This window comes from Diadema setosum, chromosome 4, assembly GCF_964275005.1.
Source record: "Diadema setosum chromosome 4, eeDiaSeto1, whole genome shotgun sequence".
Taxonomy (NCBI): Eukaryota; Metazoa; Echinodermata; class Echinoidea; order Diadematoida; family Diadematidae; genus Diadema; species Diadema setosum.
In genome coordinates, this window is record NC_092688.1 from 19003836 (window position 1) to 19023916 (window position 20081).

The 20081-nt window shown below is 37.5% G+C and overlaps 1 protein-coding gene across 1 annotated transcript; it reads left to right on the forward strand.

Annotated features, from left to right (window-relative positions):
• Positions 1 to 5231: 5231 nt before the first annotated feature.
• Positions 5232 to 14130, forward strand: LOC140227586 (aqualysin-1-like). The gene is made up of 10 exons (XM_072308001.1): positions 5232 to 5376; positions 6641 to 6753; positions 7405 to 7527; positions 8441 to 8564; positions 9625 to 9734; positions 10354 to 10492; positions 10873 to 11057; positions 11479 to 11650; positions 12654 to 12763; positions 13496 to 14130. Exons 2-9 carry the CDS (start codon positions 6646 to 6648, stop codon positions 12761 to 12763), a joined length of 1071 nt encoding a protein of 356 aa, XP_072164102.1. The 5' UTR covers positions 5232 to 5376; positions 6641 to 6645; the 3' UTR covers positions 13496 to 14130.
• The last annotated feature ends 5951 nt before the right edge of the window (positions 14131 to 20081 follow it).

A 20081-nucleotide genomic window follows, 5' to 3' on the forward strand; every position in this document is an offset into this window, starting at 1 on the left:
TCGTTTCTCAGGAATGATTCAGGAAATGGAGGGGGTTCAATTATGGCTATATAGTTTTTGTTATTGTTTTTTTTTCTTTCTTTTCGTACATCGTTTGCAGATGGTCCCCAGTTACTCGCGTCATAACATTTTTACATGTAGGCCTATACTATTTGACGTTGTCAACGTCTGAGCCACACCTTACAGTGCATGTCGATTTTACTTTCTTCGCGAGCAAGCGAAGCGAGCGAGCGCTTGAGAAAATTATACATTTTCCTACAAGATAGAATACTGTTCAGCTCTGTTACCTGTCTGAAGGCCGGCGTACAAACGGCATGCAATATGCCAAAATTGATACAATCACATTTCTGCTTCCTCCATTTTTTTTCCTCAAAATTCAGGGGGGGGGGGATGATTGTACAGGCCATCCCCCCCTCCTCCATTTCAGGGGGGGGGGGGATATATCCCCCCCCATCCCCCCCGGGATTTACGCCCATGATACATACACACTCACCAAAAGAGAAAGAAAGCAAAGTAAACACTTTTTTTAGTTCATATTTTCCATAGAAGATTTTGATGAAAATCAATGTATTATATTTCATGTCATATCAAAGATAATTTAATTGGCTATCAACCAAAATTTAAGCATGCGTGAACACATTCGTTTTTGTCCTTCAAGGCACAAAAGTAAAACTTGCAAAAACTATAGCATGTTGCCTTTCATTTGCAAATGCTCTTCAAGGTAACAATGATAACAAAAGACCAGTTTAACACAATGAGAGACATGGATGAAATAGCGGGTTGATAGCCAATTAAATTTCCTTTCGTATGATATATAATACATTTTTTTAAACCAAATATTCTATTAAAAAATATACTCGAAAAAGTGTTTACTTTCTTCTTTTTTTTTGCTGAGTGTATTTTAACATAACATTGGTCGATGCATTAAGCTTATATAGCATTATATTACAGAATAATTCAGGAGGACATCGTAAAATAACAATAAATTGTAAATTCAATCAATCAATCAATCAATCAATCAATCATAGTTTATTTCCAATCAACGAAAATCAAAACGTAATACAAAGTATACATATCATAAAAATTAACTACATAATGATTGAGTATTCATTCACTATGTCATACACTACGATAACCAAATTTTAGAAGAAAAATAGAGAAAAGGGGGATTGAGGTAATGGATTTAGGAATGATTTATTTGTATAGTAATTGTAAGACAAGAAAAGAAAAGAAAAGCAGAAGACCGCGATCATAAGCAGCTGCTTGACATAGATCGAGGTCTCGGGGTAAAATTAGAAATCAAGTTTGACTTAGACGGACGCGTCTGCAAAACAAAATTGTACAATAAACTACAAAGTATCGCTGTGATATATCATCAAAATAAGTCGACCTACCTGCGTTCCGTGAGAGCTTACAATGCAAAGTTGCAAAGTGATAGGTAAAAGCATTCTCGTGTACGTGTGTGCCTTGTTGCAGCCAGATATTAGAAATGAAAGGCGCATGCGTGATAAAAACGTACGTCACTGCACCCCACCGATCTCCTCGGCCAATATGATCGTGGATGAGCCAGTGACTTCAAGAATAATAGACAATAAGAAAATTCAACGCTGAACGAGCAACACTCTGTCAGGCCCGTAACTATAGAACGTTTATTGGGGAGTTCGAAATTTGCAAATAGTGGACCTTTCTGAGGGAGCAGGGAGGTGGTATTACCTCCCTGGAGGGAGTGAGCAGGGAAGGTCTGAGAGGCATGAGAGGTTAACTGTATTACAATCCTTGCATAATTCCAGATTACTGATATGACTAACGAATGACACTGCAGGGAAACATGAAAATTATTCTCGGTACTGGGTATGGTGCAATCCTATGTCTTTTGTTAATCATATATGATTGACAGATGATGTCACTGGCAGAATCTTGGTTTGTAATGGTGTTTTTTGTTTTGTTTTGTTTTTGTTTTTTTTTGGGGGGGGGGGCGTATCCAAATAATCTGAAGGAAAATATTGTACAATATTGTTGTAAAAATGGCACATAATATTAATATACATTTTAAGTTGCTCAAAGCAAAAACAAACGAAATTCTTTGATTGTAGCGTAATTTCCTCATTTACTTGAAAAACTTGTAAAACTTGAATATGAAATGTGGAATATATACTTACTATACTTACTATGCTTGTTTGTTTTTTCCTCGTTCTCTTCCTCTATCTAATTTAATGTTTGGGTTGTTGGACTGTTGTTGTTGTTGAAGTAAATTATCATCGATTATTCAGTGTTTTAGGTTATAGCCATGATAAAAATCATGGGGAATAAACTCCGGTTGGATTCAAACCCATGACCTTCTAATTGCTAGACAGGAGTAATATCCACTAGACTCCAGAGCTTCCGGCCAAAAATCAGTCATGATTCTGGTTCCTTGTAATGCATAGCGGCGGTCATGGCCGTTATGTTATTGCATATACATTCAAATGGATGATTATTGCCTCGAGTTGTTTTTATTGCAACTGACTGAAAAATTGTCCGTCATACCCCTTCATCATTAACCACACATGTCAATGTTTCCCTTTTAATGAAAATAGTCGGAATCTTTGCAGTACCAAGAACGTAGACTGCAATTCTGAAAAATCTTGCAACCAACTCATCAGTTTCATAATATTCTACTGTCTACCTTGCTCCATGCTCACATCGATAAACCTACAAGAATAAACAATGCAAGGTCTATTAAAACTCTGATTGATATTATTCTCCCGATGTTGCTCGTGGAAATTGTAGAAACAGTATCATGATATTCCTGACCATTTACCCGTTTTTAATACGCTTTAAAATCCTCAATTACCTAGCCGATGTTATGATCGTTCAGTTACAATGTACAGGAGTGAAACTCCAGAAAACATACATTTTTTTTAATCAAGATCTCTTAGAAGAACAATAAAACGGTATGATGTTATCAAGGTGCACAATTCAAACATCTAGGTTTGTATTCGAAGGCTTATTTTTTTCTTATTATGATAAACAAAATCATACCCTTGACTCCTACAAAGAAGCCGAGGAAATGGCGTTTGACAACCTTGAACTGACCATGGTTTCAGGCAATGTACGCTCACCCGTAATCGTCTTTTTAAGTTGCACTGTATCTCTGAGAAAATGACAAAAGTGCCCCCTTGCTGACCATAAAGATTTGCTTAAAAAGTGTGATAAAGAGTAACCAACATTAATCAATAACAATGGAAAGGAAGTCACTTTAACTCAAAGTCAGTGATAAGCCACGTGGCACCTTGCTCATGTGGTTGTTGATTGATGGCATGGATCTCCAAGTTCAACATCCGAAGCCAAGGCGATGGTACCAGGTGTACACGGCTCCATCACTGGAGACGTGCAAAATTATCAGATATTATTTACCTCAATATTCACAAAGTAAAGCGTTTATTAATATGGCATATCTATGTCTGGAATCAACGTTACCAAACGTGTTTTTCTCCTCACGTGGCTATACATTAACTCGAGCGAGAAAATCTGTTACATCAGCTTTTTTTTTTTTAATACGATGTTATTGTATTATCGTTGTCTTGTGAAGGAAATCGTAGCAGTTATAGACGGGAATAATGGTCCATATACTGAAGGGAGATAGAAGTCACAGTTGTTGTGGTAGTAAATGGAGTAGTTGCAGAAATGGTATACTATGAGTAGCGATAGAAATAATCTATTAGTTATCAACATCTTTTAACGGGAACAATCGTTCAGTTCTGCTGATATCCAGCAGACTTTCATTTCAAGAAAGCCCTGTAAATAATATATATATATATATATATATATATATATATAATATATATATATATATATATAGACTTTCATATTAAAAGCAAAACAAAACGATACAAACAAACAAAAAATCTTTACACGAATTGAATAAAATAGCAATGATAACATATCAGTTGTTACTATGATAACATTAGTAGCTGTTTCTCTGATAGGGAAATGAGTAATGGGTGAGAAGACAGGAGTGCGTATTAGAATCATTCACACTGTTAGCAATGATGCAGTATTTATTCTAAGTACACAGAGTGATATTATAACAGTACTGACATTACGTTATGAGGTTAGCAAGAGCAAGATTATGCATTATTGTTCTTACTCTGTGGAAAATGTCTAGTCTCAGCCAAAGTATTCCTGCTTCTTCTATTTTGTTGTCAAGGTCAGTTTTGGTTGAGACCTAACTTCAGGTTTCTAACATTTTTTGGTGAGATGATGAGAAACCTCTTATAGAATATGAAAGAACGTGTTATTCCAAGAGGAATTCAATGTTCATTTGATGAAACTTGTTTTTTAAATGGCTGAGACATCCATAACAGTGCAATCCAAATAACAAGTGGGACCCACCTTTTATAAGGATTGCTTTGTTCTACTTTACTTTTGGATGCCTCAGCCATTCCGAAACCGATTTTCATCAAATAAACTTCGAATTCTTCTTATACTAGAATGATATGTTCTGTATAATTTCATAAGTGGTTTCTTGGTATCTCGCAGAAGGTTAAACGCCCAGTTCTCATCTCCACCAATACTATAACATCCCTTTAATCAAGGGTATATTGAGTAGTTAATAAACTAAACACTGTGAAATCCGTAAGCTGTTGAACTGTCTAAAGCAACCTTATAGGTATATAGTTACTAGGACAAACAACGCATTCCAAATTAATCTGATTAGACAAAATGCATTGGTAATCAAATGGTTAAACCATTTTTATTGATTGATTTCAGACGCTTCGGTTAATTAGGTAAAAGGTCGGTAGTCAAATTCACAAACCTACTAACGTCACAAGAAGGAAACGAAATATACCAGCTCTTAATCTCGGATTTCAAATTGCTGTAATATAAGCATTTTAAAGAATACATTATTTTCCTCGAGTGGCAACTGATCATGCGGTTGTGAACGTGACAACCGTCACTCCTGGTCTGCTAATTCAGCAGTTAGAGAGACTTCCATATCATTTTCTGTAAGTTAAAAAGTCGATAAAAGAAACTTACTTATAAAGAAGTACATTATTTTGTCGAGTCAGTATTTCGTACTTGCGTCGGTAGAGAGTCGGCATACAACCTACATCTTAACTTTATCATTGTCTTCTGATAAGTTATGATATGTTTGTCCGTTATCATACAATATACGTAACCCTGACATTGAGCCAATTAGATTTGCGGATCTGACTTGAAGTGTTTGCATTATGGCGCGCCGCTTGGGAACAGAACATCTTGCCACGGCTGCATCAAAAAGTATAAATATTGCCATCTGACTGCAGCTCCTCATCAGATCTGCCTTGAAGATCGCCCTCTACTGACCTCTAGAAGAGTCTTCTCGACACCAGCTCAACCAGTTCGTCTTTGCCGGTGAGTTTTCCTGTTTTCCTATTGAACCTGCTGTCATAATATCAGGAAATAGACAAGGTGCTACTTATTTACAATAGAGGTAATCCAACTCTTCTCCCAAATATCAATAAACTCCTCAGCATCTCTAATGTCTTCGAATAGATTCTTCACTAATGCTGCTTATCATTTTTCTAGAAAATAAAATCTAAAGGCTCCGTCAAAAATTTCTTTAGGAACTGGTACAAACGCCGTAAGAACGATTTTACACCACTCCGGAAGAGCTCCTCAAAACGGTCGTACAAAACCAGCATTCTTATTTTCATAAACCGTTCGTAAGTTCGCAGCCAGCCTTGTCGATAGCCTTGTCCAAGATAATTTTCAACATCGTATATATACGAATCCCCCTTTTCTCAAGGCGGCCACACGAACAAGAGCAACGTCAAAAAGATTTTAGTAAATTTCGTACGGTCGCAAGACAATTCCATAGAAGCCTCAAATATTCTTAAGATGATCGTAAAACGCTCGAAGTTTTTCACAGAGGGCTCGTACGGCGTTCGTGCAGTTGTAGTCTCCTTAGCACTGATGCCATGCTGGCAGTATCAAATTTTCAACAGTCATAGAATTTTCGGCAGTACCTACACGACATGGCTTTTTTCCTCAACCAGACAACAGATATAAACATTTGTGAGATCTTTTTACGAATGACTTGAGAATGCCGTGAGCTTCACGTACGACTCACTTCGTTTCTGAAGAAGGTCTTGAATAATTGTTCTTCTAAATTTATCGGGGTTCGTACGAATTTCGTAAGAAGGCCGTAAGAAACTATGCCCCATCATACGTATATCTACGAATCTCTACGAACTCCCGAATTCGTATGAACATGGAGATTGTTTACGAACCTTTGTGACCGTAACTTTACTTCAAACAAAAAAAAGTTATAACTGATTTAGAAAAAGTTGCCCATTCTATTAGGTGTTATTTTTTATTTAGATAGATTGAAAAACAATGCTTGAAATTATCAAGTTACGTGTATTCGAAATTCTGCTCGACCATATGATATCAATTCATGGAACTTAAAGATAGGTGTCGAGGGACCAACGCTGGTACTAAATGTTGTTAAATCCAGACTATATCTAAGATAAAGTCGTATATGTGCTGTTTCAATTAGCAGGAAAGTTTGCCGCAAACACAGTGATGGATTTAGTGTATGCAGAAATTATGGCACATGGAGCTAAACAAGCCTTTAACCGCCCCTCCCTCTCTCTCTCTCTCTTGACTTGTGCAGACATCATGTTGACCTTCTTTGCAATCCTCCTCGTGGCAGCCGCCTCGGCCGAGCTCGCCCCGTTGTACCGCAACTCGGAGCCTATCCCAGGCAAATACATCATCAAGATCAGGGTAAGTTTGAAGAGCTAAAGATTATAATCCTTAATTTCCTGCTTCAGCGTTCATGGACACGAGTTTCAGATTTCCACTTCCTCAGAAAAGGTAATATAAGTTCTGTTTGGTGTGTATGTAGGCTGTCGGTGATACTAAAGTTGTATGGAGTTATAAAAAAGGGTCGAGATCGTACAAGAGTAGTAACACTTACATCAAACCTCCAATGTGAGTGACTGACGAGATTGTAGCTGTCCAGATACTGGAATTTCGAGTCGCGCCATGTCCATCATGAACAGCTTCGTCAACGACTGTATCTGAGCTCACAACTTCATCTGTTTAGCGCAAAAAGTGACAAGTGTCAAGCCAAGAAATGAACGTGTAACAATACAGTATTGTACTAGTTTTGTGAAGCGATGGTCGGTATGTAATATTCTTTGCTCTTCTTATGTAGGAGGAAACGCCTTTCCCCCCAAGTCCCAAGTTTTAACAAGTCTTGTATACAATGTATTAAAATTATTTCTGTACTCCTGAGCTTGTTTGTTGTAATAAAGCTTCTCAGTAAAACCACTCATTCCGATTTGTTGATTAATGAGCGTTTTATCCAGAAAGTAATTAATGAATGGAGAAAATAATGCGATCTTCCCTGTCATTGTCTGGACATGCTCCCAGGACGAGTACAACCTCGATGAGATCTCCTCAACTGTTCGCATCTCTGGTGGGCGTGTTGGAAACATTTGGCGCAACGTCCTGCATGGATTCGCTGCAGAGTTGGAGGAGCGTGTCCTGGAAGTTGTAAGTGCATTCTGTTACCATCAAAAGGGCTTCCATTTCTAACCCGTAGCAATGAATGACTAATCTTCACCATTTCATTTTCTTTTTAAATCTTCGTTGTATTAAGACTATGTCTATCGCTAAAGAAGACCGCACGCTGAAATTTACCTGCACCGTTCGTAAATGTTCATGTGTGTCGCTATCTGAGCATGTTTACTGCACAAGCCTTATGGCGTTGTTTCCCATACCTTCTCTGAAAAGCGTTAATGTACAAGTACTATATTGATCTTCTTCTCCAGCTCCCGCTGCTTATCGTTTGATATTTCGCTCTTCTTTTTTTTTTTTTTTAAAACTTGAATTGAGGTGTTTTTTCCCCTCAAATTTCATTTACTCGCTTGTTCACTGGCAACATAATGTTGCAAACAGTGTACAGGTATGGTGATATCTGTTGCTGTTGTTGTTGTTGTTGTTTTTGTTGTTGTTGCTTCCAGAGCACCAAAGTATAACCCAAGAAATTGATGATAATGACTCAATAAAGCGAATGGGAGAGGGAAAAAACCCGGATCACTTTCACCGCCAAGACTTGGCAGAGAGCGATATTGGCTGTGTGTTCTGGTAGTTGGTGTTAGACAATGCCTTTCAGCTGTCAGCCCAGGGGGTGTTTCATAAAGCTGTTCGTAAAGTTACGAAGGACTTACAAACGACTGGTGATTAGTTCTTGTGCTGAATTATTGAAATTCTGATAGGTATAGCACATCAGAACTGATCACCAGTCGTTCGTAAGTCCTTCGTAACATTACGAACAGCTTTATGAAACAGGGCCCAGATTCATCATGAGCGGCATCCTCTCGTTCCACACCTTTTGGTATATATTGGACTCGCGCTGGACACAGTGTTAGCACTGATATAAAATCCTGTAAAACTCTTTCTGTAGGTTCGGAGTCTGCCTGCCGTCGAGTACGTGGAAGAGGATGGCGTGTACCGTACTCAGGTCACGTGGGGTCTTGACCGTATCGATCAGAGGAGCCTCCCTCTAGATAACTACTACGGCCCACGAGGTACTCGACTTGACCTAGCATTTCTTCCAGGCTAGCAGATATTAATATGATCATCATGACATGTGGCACCAATGCGAAACACCTTTGTCGTGTTTGTAAATTTCACATTCTTGTTTGGGGATTTGTCGTCATTATAGGCGCAAAAGGAAACTTCTACAAACACCAGTTTCAACATTCAGCTTAAATACACTGCAAGTAGCGCACATGATTGTCATGTATACGTTGAGTTAGTCTTATCAATTCCCATGCATTCAACGCGGATATAAGCTATAAGCATGGATTTGTGACAATCCAATTGGGTTTGCGTATATTGTAAGGTTAAATTGAAATTTCAGTAAGTTTCAGTGAGTGTTATATCTCCACTTGTACATGACATAAAATAAGTATAGCAATATCAAATATATTATTTACAAGCCATGAAAATATAAACAAGATTTTACATTACAAGTACACAATCATGTGAAATAATAAATGAATTTCATTACAGATCTGTAAGTATACAGGTGGGGGAGACTGTTATCAAAAAGCAAATCGCTTGACTTGGACAACGGCCTCTGAACATAATATATGCCTTGTAACATTTTTTTAACTAAAGGAACGGAGCACACACACGTAGAACAAAATCTAACGTAAATCTTGAAAGTATTTTAAATGTCATTGGACCAAAAAAAAAAAAAACAAAAAAAAACATAGAAACACACAACCGAGAATAAGGGACCCGAATAGGAAGAGTAGAAAAGAGAAGCAAGGAAAAGAGAAGGAAAGCGATGAGATACAGTGTTCAGGAGTTGACAGCTAACAAAAGCGTTAGCTAATAAAAATCAGCGTGGATACAAAATTTCTCAAAACTGTGTTTATCTAGCGGTAGGCTTTCTCTCCGCTTCAGTAAAAGTGAGGCAAACTATGTGATATCATTAGACGATCAAAATTCAACAGAAATTAGAGGTATAAAATCGGAAACTTGAATGTTCAGACTTTTGAGGTAATGGGGAACAAGTTGTATAGATATTTATTGTCCTTCAGACTATCATGGATTGTCGGAATGTTTTGTCTTCTACAGGAACCGGAAGTGGCTATACTGTCTGGGTGATTGATACTGGGGTCCGAGATACCCACAATGATTTCGGAGGTCGTGCCGATCAGGTCAAGAACTATGCCGGCGGTAGCAATGTAAGTAAGACGGTCATTGACGAAACATGCCTTCATTATGATACTGACCATAATATGGACAAGGAGGGGGGGGGGGGGTGATTACAATATGGATAATTTGCAGTTTACCAACCAATTCGAATATGATTCTATTTGCCAACGTTTCCTCGTGTAATTCGTATTCATTCTGCATAAAAAGGTATCTATATGAAGCTGCATAATCATATTTGTATGAGTGGATGTGTGGTAAGAGGTTTATTGTGGGGGGGGGGGGAGGTATTCATCTGTATGTTTCGCTTTTTAGTCAACACTCTAGGTTTAAAATTTGACATTTTGGGAGTATTGTCTGTGGGAGAAAACAGTCAACGGGGTTTCCAATATTTACTTATTTGTGAGTTTCGCTGTGTGCGTGTGTGTGTGTGTGTGTGTGTGTGTTTGTGTCCGTGTTTGTTTGTTTGTGTGTGTGAGTTTGTGTGTGTGTGTGTGTGTGTGTGTGTGTGTGCGTGCGTGTGTGCATGTGTGTGGTTGGTTGTGTGTGTACCTGCGCATCATGTGAGCAACGCCGGTGATGGATAGCTAAGGTCCTTACATATGAAAAATAAACATCCTTCATATTGTAATCTTCTCTTACTGACTCCAGGATGACTGCAATGGACACGGCACTCACTGTGCAGGAACGGTTGGATCCAACACCTATGGCGTCGCTACAAAGGTGAACATAAAGGGAGTGAAGGTTCTTAACTGTTTGGGATCTGGAAGCAACAGTGGCGTCATCAGCGGTAAATCAAATGGTTGCTTCCTCTTCAACCTCACTTACTTTCTTCTATCATCATAATATGTCTCGACTGTCCCCAGTGTCAAGAAACTAAAGTCAGTTCATGGTAGCACATTGGCATCATGATATAGTCTGTCTATAGTCCTCCATCAATATTTATGCCAATATCTTTAGCCTTCGCAACTTTGTACTTAAAGAAAGTGTCAAGAAAGATTGCATAGGTGAATGTTCAATATAAAGGAAAATAGGAAAGAGTTATCGTATTGAATGACACCGTCAGTATATTACGACATGTAATCAAGCCATCTGTGGAGCTGCCATCACCACAACTTTGACACAAGAGAGGTTTTTTAATGAAAAAATCGATGCTTTCTGTTTCTCCAGGGGTGGACTACGTTAGGGCAAATGCTGGAAGCAAGGACGTTGCGTCCATGTCACTTGGAGGCGGTATATCCACAGCTCTCGACACTGCTGTCAAAAACCTGATCAGCTCTGGAGTCCCCACGGCTGTGGCTGCGGGCAACGATGACGCAAACGCCTGCTATTCATCACCTGCTCGTGCCTCAACCGTAAGAAGCGCAATTTTCCATCAAATAATAGTCCATATGACTTAATGTTAATGACACACATACCAACAGAGTTTCAACTGTAAGTAGCGTGACCTTGTACCTTGTATTTTCCATCAAAATCATAGTCCATAGTTCAGTCCACTGAAGCAGAATACCACTTACAATGATTGCCAATGCACGCTTTTGTAAGCTGCCAAAGCAACGGTTTAGCAAGGTCTTTGCTCATTGCAACAGACTACCATTCGTAGTCATGTCATTTATTGGTGTAGAGGTGCAGAACCCATAATTTTTTAGATTGAGGTTTTGGGCATCATTATCAATATGGGATATGAACATTCAAGTTCCGTCAAAGAAAAAAAAATATTTGAGCAGTGTGGCTAAGGTTGAATTGTTCTTTTTTCCTCTTAATGTCAAATCGCAGGCTATCACTGTGGGTGCCACCGACAGTAGCGACAAACGATCTTCCTTCTCTAACTACGGTTCCTGTCTCGACATCTTCGCTCCTGGTACCAGTATCACTTCCACGTGGTACACCAGCAACTCTGCCACCAGGACTATCAGCGGAACGTCTATGGCTTGTCCACATGTTGCAGGTACGGCCACACACACAAACTACATTTATGTCAATGAATCAATAAAATGCAACCTATGATGTACTGTCACGTCACGTTAGTATCTGAAAATGGTCATCGAATAACGCTGATATCTATCATTTTGAAATATACATACATAATTATTATTACGTTGTTATATTTCATTTACATACTGAAGATTGCTCTCTCTCGAAGTATAGGTTGTCATAGCGTCAATATCAATGTTTTCCATGAATATCGTAATCCTCTGTTCTCGGCGAATGGTATTACACAGTGAGTGTGTTTTGGTGTAATGGGTGCTATGTGTTGGCTGATGTAGAGTTGGGGTCGAGTTCCATATATACCCCTTGTCAACAAGTGTGAATTGACTAATTCATAATCTAAAGGCTCATTTATATTCGTCACAATCAACAATCCACAATTATGAGCTGCATACACACGGCTAAATACATGCCGATGACGTCACAGTAGTTAGTTCTGATACTGCGTACGACTACCATTGCCATAGTAGTGTTACTACATTCTCATTCTATAGCTTCTAGCCCATCACTGCTTGTTCTGTTTTGTTTGTTTGTTTGTTTGGTTTTGGTTTGTTTGTTTGTTTGTTGTTGTTGTTGTTTTTGTTTGTTTTTTTTGGGGGGGGGGGTTGTTTTGTTTTGTTTTATTTTGTTTTTACTTACAGAACTACTGCTGATGATTTATGTTGCTTTTTCTACCCCTGGTAGCCTATACTTCCACTTTTAGTATAGCTTTACTGGCCATGTTTGTTTCTGAAGATTCACATATCGCATTCCACGATCTGCCGAATATATGAGCTGACGCTGCCTGAAGTTTTGCAATGTTAGAAAACAGACTGTGTTTCAAACCCTCTCACACACACTTATTGCTGCTATAGGCTTCTTAAAGCACATGATTGATATAGAGTGATTTTAACATTATACCCATGGAAATGGTTTCAAGTGCACAGGGAGATAGCCTCTAATTCATTTGCTTGATATTTCAGGAGCCATCACTCTGTATTCGAAGAGTACATCATCTATGCTTGCTAGCACAAGCAACAATAAGATCTCAGACGTTGGATCAGGATCTCCCAACAAGCTGCTGTATGTGTAGGTATGTATGACACCTTTCATACGTGTACATTTATGTACATCGACTGGGAAGGGTGCTTTTCGAACTTTCTACATAAGTCAACCAAAATAGCCAATGGTTGCTTACATTTGAATAGAAAACTAGAGATACACAGGATGCCAATTCAAACAGAACAGGAAAGATTGCATTAAAATCTGACATAGACAGTGTAAGTGACATTTGAAATTTCACAGTTCCATAAAGCTGCTATTGGCAGCAAGCACATAACACACATAATATACCAAGAACATGAGGTGATTATGTCATACCCTGACAATTGTCATATTGACTTGTTTACAAAATATATTATTAAAATCTATAATCATAGTTGACGGTTTACCCGCTACAACCCTTTCCCTTTAAAATATATAGTTATTAGATTATTACAACCTGCAATCTAATTTGCCGTGAGATTATGATGAATTGAAGCTATCTAGTTTGTTTTCACTTGTAGTTTGCAAGTCTATAAAGAATTGTACGGCATTAACATCGCCACCTCAACTAATTTGCATTGTGGTTGCAATCGACTTTTCTGTTTGGCGATAATATGTGAAACATCGAATTTTCATGACTTTCTTATTTTACCCTATCCGATTTCCATGCGCTTCTCGAAATATGTTTGTTTAATTTGTCTCTATTATGATATTTTGTTGGACGTGGAGTGGATTTTTACTAAAATCAACGCTATCGTTTATTTCTCTCAAAATGACGTAGGTTAAGGGAGAGCTTCCTTTCAGACCAAGGCGTGACGTAGCCACGACTCGTCTCCCATTGGTCTTCAAGCAGACGATCTGATGAGATTACAACGAATTTTATGGCATCTAAATTATCGATAATCATCATCATTGACTCGAATGTTACTTCCCGAAAAAAGAAATCGTACTGGATTTCTTTCAGGTGCACTTTGCAGTACCGTTAACTCTGTAAAAATCAATGGGTATGCATTAATTGTATCAATGTAAACCAGAAATTAGTTTTCTTTAAAAATTTGATAACATACACTGGGTCACAGAGAAAAAATACTCAGACTGATAGATTTTGAATGAGTCTCAGTTAGCAGAATTCAGAATATGTAATATTTCAGACATGATCAACAACTTGACAGTCTTACAGCAAAGTTACACCTCTTGAAACGAGATATGAAAATTAAAAAAATCCCTGTCTCAAACTAATGATCAAACAGATACAATTAAATACATGATCTTCCATGATGGACGAAAGGCGATTATATAGCAGGTCATAGTTATTTCAGGTGTGATTAACACAATGGTTTAGCGAAATCACGATTGTTGTCTTAGACGTTGATGAATGGTGACATCCTTGTAATTGATTAAAGCTCAGCAATATGATGATAGGTATGACATTTGCTCTCCAATAAAGACGTCTGCAAGATTATATCGATCTGGTTTGTTGACTTGCACTCATTTCTTGAAAAAGGTTGAAGGAATATTGATATGGAGGAATTATTTTCCCCTTCGGTCATTACACTCTTTGTATCGCATCGTCCTAATACTGATGCTGATGATTATGTATATGAGAGGAAAAAATGGCCAGGTCGAAAATCCCGAGTGCACTGATATTCCAGCAAGCACATTATCAAACTTTTTTGCGTGTGTGTGTGTGTGTGTGTGTCTGTTTGTGTGTGTGTGTGTGTGTGCGCGCGTGGGTGTCTGCGTGTGAGTTTGTTAGCAAGAGTGAGGGAGAGAGACAGACAGACACGGAAGGGGAATTTCTGTAGCGGGATATACGATAGTTCCTTTTTCACATTGGACAAGAATTACTCACATGCATACACACATACATGCATGTACATATGCATATTATATATAATTCTATATATATATATATATATATATATATATATATATATATATATATATATATATCATCATCATCATCATCATCATCATCATCAAAAACAAAACTGAAACCAAGTTCATGCTGTATTCACCAACAGTACATTTCGGTGTGATGCCGAAATAAACTGTTATTGAATACAGCATGAACTTGGTTTCAGTTTTGTTTTTGATAATGATGATGATGGTATATATAAAGAGAGAGAGAGAGAGAAACTTTTGTGCGGATGATGGATACACGAGTATTTATATATGTATGGATAATAATATGTCTGTTGACAAAAAATGTGACATTTTGTACAAGTTGCTGTTGTAGCAACAAATGCCGTGGTTGTAGGGAACACTAATCCATTTTTGACTTGAAGTGAAATTCAATTTGATTTGATTTGATTCGAATTGAATTATTTGTTCCTGCATTTACATGCATGTACATAATAATATACTCATATTGTTGGTGCCATACATAATACGTAAACATAGATTGTAAGCAAAGTAGTTTTGTCTTCATTGCCTTTACAGTGTAACAAAACGTATCAAATAACAGAAGGGCTATAGCTTTAAGCGTAGTTTGATTTGTTTGCAACCCTCATACATAATACATATCAGGAAAAAATATACAAGAAGGAATGACTTGCGTAAAATAGAATAGAAGGAAGGGAAAAGAAAAGGTCTGTGTGCTTTCACTACAGGTTTACACAAAGTTAGATCACCTGGATCGCTGATCAGGAAGGCATGACAAAATATTTTCTCACCGAGGTACAGCCTGTCAGAGAAGTAAGAATCACGTCACGAGGAAAGATATAGCAAAAAGTAACTGTGATCTTGTTGTCAAACTGCCGTATGAAAAAAGGCGACTTGCAAGCTGGTGACTGATAAAGTCATCCCTGTATAACTACAGCCAAATCCCAGCAACCAAAATCAATGGCGTAGATTTCCTCAAGCAATGAAGCACACATTATGTACACACACACACACACACACTTTTTTTTTTCAATGATATTTTATTGATTTCATTCAAATTAATCATAAATCAACCCATTCTGGGTGTAACATGAACATAAGAACGGTACAAATGCCATTCAAAAGACAAATCCATAACCAACTTATACTGCCCATCATCTCCCTTCAAACATAACAACTCGATTATAAATCAAACCTACTGACCATTTCTTCACGAGAAAGTATTGACATGTACAAAAAAAAATGTATATATATATATATATATATATATATATATATATGTGTGTGTGTATCTTTGACTATGGTATACTTATACTGCCAATCATCTCTCTTCAACATAACAACTCGATTATAAATCGAGTATGTAAGGGTATATATGAAGAGCTTGCTCGCAAAAACCGACAAGTCCATATTTGTCAAATGGAGATATTTGCGATTAAAGGTCAAGAAAAATAAAGAGAATAATAAGAAAAATTTAGCTTCTTTTGACCATAACTTCAAAAATGTACCTTTATGTGTAGTGACCAATATATCATTTAAAAGGTATTATTTTGCACTTTATGACAGAGACCGTACTTCAAAATCTTCAAAAATGGACCTATCGGTCCCTGCAAACAAACTCTTCATACATACAAGGGTATATGCATAAAAAAGCAACAAAAATACGTTATACAAACTAGAATGAAATCATTTCATTGAAATCAAATCCCCATCCCCCACCAACCCCGATGCACTCAAACCTATCCCACACCCCCACCACAACCCCAAACACATACATCCACAACCACCACACACATACACCCCAAACACCAACACACATACACACCAACACCAAAAACGCACATACACACATACACCCCACACACAAAGCACACCCGAAGCGATACCACCTTCCTTCCTAATAAAAACGACTTCCAAATTCAGAAACATTTTCCCATTTCAGCAAATGTAATCCCAACTTATTTCTTTTTATAGCAATTTCTTTTTCTTCATCCCGAAAACTTATTATTCTTTTACAAATTTCCTCCAAAGTAGGAATTTTTCCCTCCGACCTAGATCTAAAAATAATATATTTCAAAATAAAAATTATTGTATTATAAAATTTTACTTTTGGATCCCTTCCCGTAACACCAAAATGAACGTCTCTCCACTCTATATTTCGAAGATCTGCCATCTCAAACCTATCTATCACTTCCTGCCACAAATTCTTAACATACACACAATCCCAAAATAAATGTTTATATGTTTCTACCGATTGCTCACAAAAAGAACACCGGTTATTTGCAACGAAACCAAACTCAAAAAGATTTTCCTTTGTATAAACAACTCCATGTAATAATTTATACTGAAATTCCCTAAGTTTTGTTAGAAGTGTTGTCATTCTTGGTCTTAAAAATATATGTGTAATTTCCTTTTTCGAAAACAAATAATCATTTTGGCCATCTTTCATTCGTAAAACATACAATTGCTGTAAATTTGTAACAAAGAGTTCATACACCTTTCTAAATGAAACATCTTTCAATAAAATTACATTCTCAAAAATTTTCAAAGAAATATTATATTCCTCTTTATCAACAGAATAAAAATCATGTATATTTCCCTCAAATTTCTGGCTTCTTACAACAACCTCCCCTATTTCCCAAACTTTAACTATATTTTCACTATCTAATCCTAACCTGTGAAAATATACTGCTGATCTCATACGATCTTTTTCCATAATTTGCTTCACTAAATAAATATTCTTCCTATATAAATTTTCACAAAAAATCATTTTCCCTTTACACAAATAATCCTTATTATTAAAAAAAAAAAATGGATTAATCTTGCCTTCTTGATAATTCCGGTTATTCTCCATTTCTTGCCATGCCCTCAAAATTTTTAAATAAAACAATGGTACATTAAACTTTAGAAATCGTATATCATAATTGCACAAAAATATGAATCTTCCTCCCGCAGTCTTAAAAATATAATCAAAGAAAAGTTTCCATCCCATGAGCTTCTCACCATATAACAATCGCTTCAACCACATAATTCGTTGACTCGTTGACACACACAGACACAGACACACACACACACACACACACACACACACACACACAGACGTAGCAACAACTCTCCAATCATTGACCTTCAAGGAGACGATATGACGCGATTACAACGAATTTCATGGAGTCTGAAACGATCGATAATCGTCATCATAGACCCGAATATTACTCCGTGAAGAAGAAGAAGAAGAAAAAAAAAACTATCACATTGGATTTCATTCAAGTGTACTTTGTGCTCTAGCGTTAGTTAACCTTGTCAAAATCAATGGACATGTATTGATTTTGACAATGAAAATAATGAAAACGGAAAATTAGCTTTCTTTGAAAATTTTGATAACTAATTTTGAATGATTGTCAGAGAGCAGAAATAAGAACATGAACTACTTCCAGCATGATTTAAAAGTTAAAATTTGCATAGCAAAAATTACACCGTCTTGTAAGTCAAACACGCTTGAAGCGAGATATCAAAAAGATTTCTGTCTTCATCTTCAGGATTACAGGTTACCTAGATACATGATCTGCTAGGATAGACCAAACGAGATTGAATATCAGCACTTGTGAATTTCATGGCTTGACGAAATCCCGATTGTCGTTTGAGGCATTGGTAAAATGGTGACGTGGAAAAATAATAGTGGCTTTAAAATTGTAATTGATCCTTACAATAATTCCAGAGTTGTAATGTAATAGTGTGATGTGCATGTACACACCAATAATGGCGTCTCAGTACACAGGCTGTTGGATCAATCTGCCTTGTTAACTTGCACTATTTTCTTGAATACGTGGAGGGGGAGGGGGGGGGGGGAGGGGAGGGGAGAATGTTTCTCCTACTAATTATTAATGCTGCTATAATGATATATGCATAAAAAAACAACAACAGAGTTCGAACAAGGCTATAATCAAACGTTTTGCGTGTGTATAATGAGTGCGTTCGTCAGCGGGAGGGGAGAAATGTAAATGTATCTTTATAATGTATAATTATTATTTATAGTGACAGCAACGGACTAAACTTGAACATGTAATATATATATATATATATATATATATATATATATATATATATATATATATATATAAAACGCCTGAAGAGATCTTTGTAATTGATTGGTTGTTTGACATTGATTATTCGGTCCATTTCACTATGACGTCATCATCCGTGCAATTGTGGTTCCATTTACCGTGCAATTTTGGATCCATACCAGTTGCTCCATTGCATGCTCACTGAGAGCCCGCGTACAGTGTATGTATGCGACAGCGCGCTACATAGCGTGAAGCGCCCAGTGAGCACTCTCGCGATCTCAGATTCTCTCTTGTTTCTAAGTTAATAAAACATGAAAGGACAAGGATCTCTTCTAGGCGTTATATAAAACAAATAATAAATGTTTTTCATTCGTGCAATGGACAGAATATTTCATTCGGTGAAAGATGAAATTTTTGATCCATTCAACTCGGCTGCGCCTCGTTGAATGGATCATTTCATCTTTCACCTCATGAAATATTCTGTCCACTGCACTCCTAAACATTCATTATTTGTATAATATATATATATATATATATGTGTGTGTGTGTGTGTGTGTGTGCGTAGCCTACATTATATATATATATATATATATATATATATATATATATATATATATATATACATATTGATATGTATTACAGTAATACACTCACTAAAATAGAGGAGACGTCTCCCCGACTGCCGCGATTTGTGTAACTCGAAAAACCAGAAATAGCTTGCTCTCTCACTAAGGACACGAAGGAGGCGACTCAAGGGCGACATCCAGGACCCCGTTTAAAGTGCGAGGCTCGGCCGCGGCCGAGCCCTGCTTCATTTCCACGTTTCCACATCGTCGCATGAAGGTCGCCATGGGTCTGCGCAAGGTCGCGGAGACGTTTCGGAGACTTCGCAGACAACACTGAGACAACACTGATCTCCACGACGTGGCCGCGACTATGAAAGAGACATCGCGGAGACGTCTCCATTTCCAGCTGGACGCAATTTTTCTGGTATAGCTCGCTCCACGCTGCCAGCAAAACACCTGTATTATGCTCGTAGAATGCCCGCAGATGACACGAAAATTCTCCTGCGTGCTAGAAAATCTCTTCTCGCAACGGGGCGATCGCTAACGATCGCCCCGTCACTATACAGGCATGCTAACCTGGAAACATTAAACTATACATTACTTGAATATGAGACCATTCTGAAGCAAAATTTTTTACACAACAATAGATATAATGTACTCAAGGACAAGTTCCCCTTCATTAACATAAGGATTGAGAGAATGTAGCAATATAACGTCGCTGGGGCGACAAGACCTCGTATCTCAAAAATGTCAAATGTTCAGGAGAGCCAAAAAACATGGCGGCCAAAGCACTATACTGAATGGGATAGCCGTTCCTTTGACATGCCGTGGTGGCTTCATTTTTGGGGTAAGACAG